This window comes from Sitophilus oryzae, unplaced genomic scaffold (assembly GCF_002938485.1).
Source record: "Sitophilus oryzae breed Bouriz unplaced genomic scaffold, Soryzae_2.0 scaffold_494_pilon_pilon, whole genome shotgun sequence".
NCBI lineage: Eukaryota > Metazoa > Arthropoda > Insecta > Coleoptera > Curculionidae > Sitophilus > Sitophilus oryzae.
Window position 1 is genome coordinate 2,298,121 of NW_022147078.1, and position 10,111 is coordinate 2,308,231.

Below are 10,111 nucleotides of genomic sequence, written 5' to 3' on the forward strand. Positions count from 1 at the left end.
AGACTGTCGCCTTGGCGAATACCAGTTGTAGTTCGAAGATGCTGCGTTAAGGTAAAGTTTGTTCTTATTTGTGGTACGTTCGTCCCTAATTCGTGGTACGAAAATTGTTTTTTATGACGACGTGCAAACGAGTAAAATTTCCTGTGCGCAAAAATAAACTCGCGTAAAATAACAATAAACAGCGTAATAGAGAGATATCGCTAAACCGAATAGCGTGCATGGACGTTAATGAAGCCAGGTGTTATTTCCTTTACGTGAGGTGGTATTAACTTTCTTCATTTATAGTTATCGGATCGGAAAGAATTCTGTTCGCGTCGGCGTCGCGTCCGCTATTTAAACTTAACCTAACTTTGAATTTAAAACTTTGAAATTGTTCTGTTTACTAGGTATTTTAAAACTAAAGGGCTAAAGTGCTTATTTCCAGTGCTTTATTGTTCAACGTCTGCCAGTAGGTTTAGGGCAACAAGCAACAAATTCTCTTAGAAGGGCTAAGTCGTCATCTGCTGTAAACCTAAGCCTCTTTATAGGTTCTTTAATATTGGAAGAGGTGGAATCCATATTTTGGGCCATATTTATTTAATTAAAACTAATCCCAGCTACTTAAATATCAAATTACCTAATAAAACTAAAGTAATAATTCAAAACAATTCAAACATAACCTAAAATAAAAGATCTCGCCGGCCGGCCCCGGTTGTCAAATACCCGCACATGCCCATTTAAGCAATTTTTAAACGTTATTTAGCAATAGCGCTTGGCGTAATTGATCCGCAAATTACGTCAGGCGGTAACGTTATTAGCGGGTGTTGCGTTAAAAATTGACTCGCGTATATCGTAACCATGATAAGGTAAATACTGCATGACGCTATTCGGTTTTCCGATATCTCTCTAATAACTGTGCCGGTCAGGCGCTGTGCACAGTTTTAGAGGCCATAAGTGGGCGTGTTATGTGCGCAAACTAGTAACGTAACTAGTGCCCGATTACGAAAATTGAAACCACGAAAAACAATAAAGAAAAAACAAAGTTTATATAATCTGTGATAATAGTAACAATAATTACAATCACAAACGCAAAAAATATCTAAAACAAACATTTAATAATTAATTTTTCTTTATTTTACAACAATAAATAACATTCAAATAACAAAATAAAAAAAGATAAAACCATTAAAATTTCTTCTTCTTTTTATCATCAGGCTTACTCTGAACCTTCGTATTGATCCTCAATGGAGGCAACTTGACCAAACTCAACTTCGAACCTCTCACCACCGGATCAGGTACTTCCTGTTTCACATCCTTCACCTGTACCTTATCCTTCTTCTTCTTGCGTCGCTTCACATCGCTCACACTGTCGCTCTGAGTACCTGGAGAACTCTCCTTGGTAACAGTAGTTGTCAATGTATCTGAACGATTTGCCCTTCTAGCACTCTGATCAAAATCCACTACCGATTGCTTGGTCATGGTAAAGGACTTTTTGCTGGCCGATTCAAGAGTAACGTTTATTGGGTGCTCGTGTGACATACTTGACGCACTGAGCTGGTCTTTGGATTCTTGGTACTCTCTGTTCAACTACAAAACATGTTAAATTTAAATAATTGCAAGTTTATAGTAAGGGCTGGCAAAGGTTAGTCTTGGGTCGAGATTTCCGTATGTAAGAAGAGTTTATATTGTACTGAACAAAGAGAGGACAGTAAACACGTTGCCAAACGTATGAAATAAACCGAGAAACTGTGCACATCGCTAAGAGACGTGGAAGGGGATATAGCAGATTTGTCGCAGTTGACCGGTCGACCCAATCAATACTTCTGTCAGTACCAGGTGGATGACACTTCTTATGGGAGAACTGGCAATGGTTGAAAACTTGACTACAAGCGATTTTCTAGGAATCTTCCTTACCGATAAATTATTGACAAGAGTGACAGATAAAGCCTTGACGTTCTTTCAGTATTCCAGTTCATTTCTTTTTCTTTCTAAAGTGTGCGTTGAAAGGAGACAAAAACAATTTTTGGTGGCCCATAATATGTTATTCGAACACCACTTTTCTCCTTGTCGGTTCGTTGACGTTGACTTGTCGCCATTTTATTTCTTTTGTTTACACGCTGCATTTTGCTTTGCAAATTTAATACATAAATTATTTAGGCAAATATAGGTTTTTAATAAAACTCCTCGGACTAACGTGTAGGTAAGTGTTGATAATTTTTTTTTCATCTTAACATGCTCATTGTCGTTCTCCTGATTTTAGGTGACAGAAAAGGATCATCAAATCAAATTGAATTTTATATTTTCCTTCCTATTTATCCTTCCTAAATATCAACGAGATGAGCCATCGGAAGAAAGGGACCATAGTACAAAACAGAAAGGTGATCTTTTTCTTTCCACTTCGGATATTGAAATTATTATATACTGTAGTCGTGTTCGGCATTATGCTCTGAGAAATATAGATAAACAAAGAACAACAGATATAAAGCATCCCAGATGAAAAGAGAGGCAATACCTGTATGTACTCTCTCTGATATTTGTGAAAGTTACAGCAAAGTATTGTTGTAAATGTCATCTTTTTGATCGACCTGAAAACTTCGAGCAAAAAGATGACACTTTCAACAATACCCTGACAGATATCAGAGACAATACAGGTTTTTCCTCTCTTTTCCCCTGGAATACTTTTAATTTATTATTCTTTGTTTATCTAGATTTCTCTGTTGTAAATAAAATAAATAACTTACTATATCAAACACTTCCTCTTCTCTGTGAGTACACATACACCTTAAATTTTTAGGGCAATAACAAGAAAATGATCTTTCTTCAAGATTGTCAGTCTTGTCACGTGCTCTATCTTCACTGTTTCCTTCTCCAACATCAAAAGGCCTGACAGGAACGGCACCAATAGCCCAGGTATCTTTGGGTGATGGTTCAATAGGTACATCCGATGTCCAGCTTGAAGTTTTAATGTTCGGAACAGGATAGTGGTAGTAGCAGGAAATGGAAATGAACTTAACCAACGCATCGTAAGCACACTGAACCACGAATCTGATCGTTTGTTTCTTTATGTAGATGTCGTAGCATTCTTTCATTACCCTGTCCATCAGTTCCTCTCTGATTGAGTAGATGAAGTTGTCGGTTTCTTCTTGCTTGTAGACTTGGTCGAGAATTTCCTGATTCGATGACATTTCTAGGTTGATTTTTGTACAAATGTCATGTCATTTAGGCGGTATTCCGTTGCAAAACCATGCGAACCAGACCGGTAAACTACCGGAAATGTCAAATGTTGACGTTTTCTTTATTATAAAATTTATCTTTTATGCATTTTTAATGTACCTATTCTCTGCTTTTACGTTGACTTCTTCTTTTCAATGGAGTTTAATATTGAAAAGTACTTTACTAATAAACTGTTAAACTCGTTAAACAGCTCAAGTGAAGATTTCCAGGTCCAATATTAAAACAGATCAATAATAAATAAACAAATCTAATCAATATTTATATTTTTATAGCTTACAAAACATTCACGATTACTTGTTGCCTTGTTTTTCACCATTTCTTTAAATGTTCCTGACTTGGCTGCATGGTAAGTTTAAATGGTCCTAAAAAGTAATTCTATATAGTTAATGAAATTTATTTACCTTTACTGCCTACATCCATTGCTTTTGAATGTAAATACAAAATATTATTACAAATTTTAGAAATTAAATGAGAATTTCACTGGAACGTCCAATATTTGCTTGATTTCTGTCAGAGACTGACAAATCTCATTCTTTCATTCTGAAACTGAAAATTTTCACTTAAACTGATTTATATATTCCCTATACCACGTAAAGGGAACGTGGTGTAGGGAATAAATGAGTTTAAGTGAAAATTTGGCAGTTTCTTTCAGAACGAAAGAATACTACTAAGGGAAATTATAAAAAAAAGCAAAAGTTGTACTGTTTTTTAAACATATTTATTTATACATAAAAATAAATAAAGTTTTTATAATATAATAACAAAAAATAACAGTGTTTATTCCACCCACCTACCAATTTTAAATGCAGAAGAACTGACTGATGCAGGAAACGATCGGCCAATTTTTTTAAAGGGCATTAAAAATCTCATTTTCGAAAAAACTGCCTAATTGCAATAACAAAGTGAATATTCAAGCAAAGAAGACTTTACGAGAATTATGATCCTGAACCATTTTCAAGTCCAGTTTTAATCCTAAAACAAAAGTAAAACAGGTATATTAATAAAGTTTCTGATTACTATAAACCAGCTATAAACTACCTACCCAAAAAATGAAAAAAATTAATTGTATTAATTTATGTTAAGAGAGGTTCAAAATATTTTTGACACTAATACTTCTACTTCTTTCTTAATAAGATGATAAATATAACTACTTACTTTTATTTTACCGGGTGTCTTTAACATATCTATCAGAGAATGGGGTCACCAATACATATAAAAAAATAGATGATACTGGCTCCTGCAGCAAATAAAATAACAAATAGTATAACCGAAAATTATAAGTAACAAAATACAAATACCTATATGGAACAAAGGAATTTGTTCCCTATCCATATTCATAAGTCAATAAAATGGAAAGTTTAGAAAAAAAAGGTAAATCACCAAAAGAAAAATTAACAAACATGACGAATTGTCATGATGTTGTCATCTTGGTTGTCATGATGACGAAAACGAAAGGCGATTGTTCTAATTTCTATTTAGAGACTACGTTTTATATGGCTGCTTCTTTTTCTCTTGTTATATTAGAATGAGATAGTGGGCCCAATAGACGCAATGCGCAGATCAACATGAATAGAACGAAATTTTGCGCTCTGAGTTGCGCTACGGGAACGTTGTCCCTCTCTTTGCCATTTAATTTGTCAGTCTCTATTTATTTGTTTGTCTATGTTTCTGTCCAGGGGCGGGAAAGTGAAATCAAAGAATATACCTAGCTAGAAAAAGAATGGACTCTGCCATACTGAAAAATGGTCCTACAGAAGTGGCGCCATCTATTGAGTAGGGCTTGTCTTAAATGGATCGAAGCGCGGGCTTTTTAAATGAGCGTTTTTGTTGAATTTTACTCTAAAATAATTAAATTTGATTATTAAATCTTATTTTTTACACAAATTCAACAATACTAATAACAAGTATTGTTGTGATGTGTAAAAAATAAGACTTAACAGTATAATTTATACAATTATTAAATAAAATTAAAGCCAAACATGTGAAATATTATTTATTATTTAAAGTTCTTATTTATATAAATATAATAAGCATCGTTTATTATAATAAAACAAGACCAACGTAATACGCCCAACGTTTTGTAAATGGAGTAAATATAAATAGGTACTTAAATGATGGCAAATATAAAAGATTTACATTATATTTTTAGGGCCACAAACAAAAGGAATTGTCTAATTAAAACACATATAACAAATTATAGTTTGAAAAACGTTTTGATAATCATTTATTTGATAATATTATGATTGGCGCTATGACAACGACAATATTTTTTGAGAATTTGACAATAATATGACAATGACCGTTGGAAACTATGGAAACTATAAAAAAAATTCTGATTTAACGCCATCTGGCAATAACTAGTAGCAACTTCTTAACCTAAAAATTAATTGCACTACCACCTAGTGGCTAGGGCTGGAACTATTTTATTTGAGATTTCCGTGGAAACGGTGGAACCGCTTTTGCTATTTCACTTTCCCGCCCCTGAGTGAAATATCAAAAGCGGTTCCACCGTTTCCATGGAAATTTCAAATAAAATAGTTCCAGCCTCAGGCGCTAGGTGGTAGTGCAATTAATTTTTAGGTTAAGAAGTTGCTATTAGTTATTGCCAGATGGCGTTAAATCAGAATTTTTTTGTAGTTTCCATAGTTTCCAACGGCCATTGTCATACTATTGTCAAATTCTCAAAAATATTGACTGCATAGCGCCAATCATAATATTATCAAATGATTATCAAAACGCTTTTCAAACTATAATTTGTTATATGTGTTTTAATTGACACCTCCTTTGTTTGTGGCCCTAAAATATAATGTAAGTATTTTATTTTTGCCATCATTTAAGTACCTATTTATATTTACTCCATTTACAAAACTTTGGGCGTATTACGTTGGTCTTGTTTTATTATAATAAACGATGTTTAAATATTTGATTTATAAATAAAAACTTTAAAATAATAAATAATATTTACACATGTTTGGCTTTAATTTTATTTAATAATTGTATGAATTATACTGTTAAATCTTATTTTTTACACATCGCAGCGATACTTGTTATTAGTATTGTTGAATTTGTGTAAAAAATAAGATTTAATAAACAAATTTAATTATTTTAGAGTAAAATTCCATAAATACGCTAATTTAAAAAGCCCGCGCTTCGATCCATTTAAAACAAGCCCTACTCAATAGATGGCGCCACTTCTGTAGGACCATTTTTTAGTATGGCAGAGTCTTTGAATAAGAAGACTAAGGAAGGAGCATATCAAAAATCTTAGGTACACCGCGATGGGCCTCAAATATGGCCGACTTAAATTCCGGTTTATCAGTGTCGTTCTAATTTTATTTAAAAAATATAAAACTATGATGTAGGGTAGACGTCGGATAGACTCAATAATTTTTTGTTTTATTTTACGTTGTGAATAAATGTTGGTAGTTATTAAAATTGTTATAAAGATATATAATTCTAATAAAAAAAGTTATAATAAGTATTTATTAACACAAACATCCGATACGCTACTGAAGCAGGTAAGTCAAATTAACGTATCTAAATTCTTTGACATCTAATCTTTGACAAGTAATAAATAAAAGCTAAAATGCAAGAAAAATATATAATTTGGTTAATTTAAGTGAATTTCATAAATGATCGGTTTACTACACGTATGTATATTATATAGCACTTACTAGCGAAAAGTTGTTCCATTATTTCACTCAATTTTTGCCGAGATCTACCGCACGCTACACAACCAACTATTTTAGAGTCTTTTTCGATAAATCGCGATAGTGTCACTGTTAATTTAAGTTCTGCCACAATTTCCATCTAGATGTACTACCTTTATACAACTATCAGTAGTAGAATAAATAATAAATAACATAAAATAAGCTCCGTAAAGACTGACAAATCCACAAAATTTCAAATCAAATTCAAATGTGTCAAATGAATCGTCAAACAGAACTGTCAAAGATCCCCACCCTAGAGAGCTTTTATGGTGGCTTTTCCGCCCACCATGCATGAATACATGGATAGCATTATACTCCTTCCTTAGTCTTCTTATTCAAAGGGCAGAGTCCATTCTTTTTCTAGCTTGTTTCTTTGTTTCTGTCGCATAAATGACATTGATTGACAAACAAAACCAGAAAAACCAGCCTTCTCGCGCTGGTTAGTTTGGTGCATAGATAAATGCAACAAGTTTAGATTGGAAAGCCCGTAAAAATTTTAGGTCGCGAAATTATTTTGGGTCGCGACCGTTATACGCGATCTGGCGCTGCTATAGCGGTCGCTAAGAACAACGGCAAACAAAAACAGAAATAATTTTCTCTTGTCAAAGTCAGAATTTTCAAAAATCATAATAATCTTTCAAAATCTAAACCGCTATCATTAAAGAAATCCCGAAAAGTGTTTATAGCGTCCATTTTCAAAGTAATTATTGCTATCTTGTGAGTTTAATTCGAGTTTTATTTACTCCAACCGGTGATAATTGTGAAAAAGTGGCATTAAAAACTTAAAAAGCTGTGCTGTGAACTGTGAACAGCAAAAACCATCGTGGATCGTGGATCGTGGCATAACGTCGGTTTCCAATGTTTTCCAGGTATTTCATACATGCGTCCTTATATAAAATAAAGTTTCTTGTATGCAACACACTGTATTTTATTTATAAAATTAAACGAAAATAATAATAAATTTGAATAAACCTTTGAATAAGAAGACTAAGGAAGGAGCATAATGCTATCCATGTATTCATGCATAGTGGGCGGAAAAGCCACCATAAAAGCTCTCTAGGGTGGGGATCCTTGACAGTTCTGTTTGACGATTCATTTGACACATTTGAATTTGATTTGAAATTTTGTGGATTTGTCAGTCTTTAGGAAGCTTATTTTATGTTATTTATTATTTATTCTACTACTGATAGTTGTATAAAGGTAGTACATCTAGATGGAAATTGTGGCAGAACTTAAATTAACAGTGACACTATCGCGATTTATCGAAAAAGACTCTAAAATAGTTGGTTGTGTAGCGTGCGGTAGATCTCGGCAAAAATTGAGTGAAATAATGGAACAACTTTTCGCTAGTAAGTGCTATATAATATACATACGTGTAGTAAACCGATCATTTATGAAATTCACTTAAATTAACCAAATTATATATTTTTCTTGCATTTTAGCTTTTATTTATTACTTGTCAAAGATTAGATGTCAAAGAATTTAGATACGTTAATTTGACTTACCTGCTTCAGTAGCGTATCGGATGTTTGTGTTAATAAATACTTATTATAACTTATCTATTTTTATTAGAATTATATATTTTTATAACAATTTTAATAACTACCAACATTTATTCACAACGTAAAATAAAACAACAAATTATTGAGTCTACCCCACGTCTACCTTACATCATAGTTTTACATTTTTTAAATAAAATTAGAACGACACTGATAAACCGGAATTTAAATCGGCCATATTTGAGGCCCATCGCGGTGTACCTAAGATTTTTGATATGCTCCTTCCTTAGCCTTCTTATTCAAAGGAATAAACAATATTTGGCGATATAATTCCGGAAAAAGCCGAACCGCTCCGAAATTTTCAAAAGTTTTGGGTCGCGACCGTTGCAAGAATAGCGCCAAATAGTGTTTACATTGTCCTTATGGGCACTTTCCAATCTAAACTTGTTTCATTTATCTATGGGTGACAGTTATAACCATCTTTCAGGAACCGTGTTCCGTAATAAAAAAAACTTTCAGTACAACATTAACGGAACATAAAACCATAACTAAGGTAAGCAAGGGAATACACCCTAAGAAATAAACTATGTTATTTGAAGCATTATTTTCTCTTCGTGCTATACTTTTCGAAAACTTTGTAACAAGATGGCCGCCTTAAATCATGCATCCCGGCGTCTACTGACAGGGCTAGTAGCATTTCCATAACCTATAAATTGGCCGGTCATGGCAATAAAATGCCATTTTAAAGGCTGCCCGAGCGACGCACACATAAAATATATATTCCGGCGTTTGCCGATATATCTCCCGATAGCCGTATATACCTTCGATCCTTTATTCCTGATTTACTACCACCCTTTCCGAGATTTATCCTTATATTAAGGGTTTTAGGGGAAAATATTGAATTTCCTTAAAGTTATAAGGCATCACTTAATATTTCAAACACTTTCTTGAAAAATAAAATCCAATTTTTTCAATAGCAACTGTTAAAATTGCCTTATATAGTCTATAAAATGAATAACTTTGAATTTTGACCGTTATTTTTTACCAACATGGCAAATATAAAATCCCTCCTAAAGTGACAGTTCTTCTACTTCTTGCAAAAATCAACACGAAATGTTATAATTGTCAAAAGTAAAATGTCATCAGCTTTTGACATTTCTAAATATCAGACCAATGCCGTCTCTAATAGAACAGCCTCAGAGCGAGATTTATGACGTCACGCTAGTTAGATACTACGGATTAATAAATATATGTTGTAGAATACATGGAAAATATAATTATTCCTCGTATTTTTGGTTTGTATTTTAAACATGATATAGTTTCCATGAAATATACATAATATACAGTTAATAAATACAATATATATACCTATTTATAATAATAAATACTTTGGCAAATAAACTATGAACCATACAAATGCAGAAAATGTTTTACAATATACAAATAATGAATAGGTACATAAGATAATGGGTAAAATGTACAATATGTTTTAAATTTTGGGGTTTGAAAATCGATATAATTTAACAAAATACATTCAAAATCTACAATGGTGATGTATTATTATTTGCATTCAAAAAATTTATGTTATATTTTGCAAGTATCAATGTTCGAAAAATTATATTTGCAAATAATACAATATCATAGAAAAAAAGCGTCAGCGATGACTATGAAATAAAGATGGCTGTCATT

The 10,111-nt window shown here is 32.6% G+C and overlaps 1 protein-coding gene across 1 annotated transcript; it reads right to left on the reverse strand.

The window, feature by feature from the left end:
* Window positions 1-1,133: 1,133 nt before the first annotated feature.
* On the reverse strand, window positions 1,134-3,198 carry LOC115886628. The gene is made up of 2 exons (XM_030905869.1): window positions 2,721-3,198; window positions 1,134-1,566 (listed from the first exon to the last, which is right to left on the reverse strand). The coding sequence occupies exons 1-2, from the start codon at window positions 3,162-3,164 to the stop codon at window positions 1,165-1,167; spliced, it is 846 nt and encodes a 281-aa protein (XP_030761729.1). The 5' UTR covers window positions 3,165-3,198; the 3' UTR covers window positions 1,134-1,164.
* Between the last annotated feature and the right edge of the window lie 6,913 nt (window positions 3,199-10,111).

Excerpts from the sequence above, each read along its gene's own strand:
- LOC115886628 (XM_030905869.1), bottom strand. The coding sequence starts at position 3,164 with ATGTCATCGAATCAGGAAATTCTCGACCAAGTCTACAAGCAAGAAGAA. Across the intron at positions 1,567-2,720 it reads AAGAGGAAGTGTTTGATATA|TTGAACAGAGAGTACCAAGA; the intron begins GTAAGTTATTTA and ends CATGTTTTGTAG.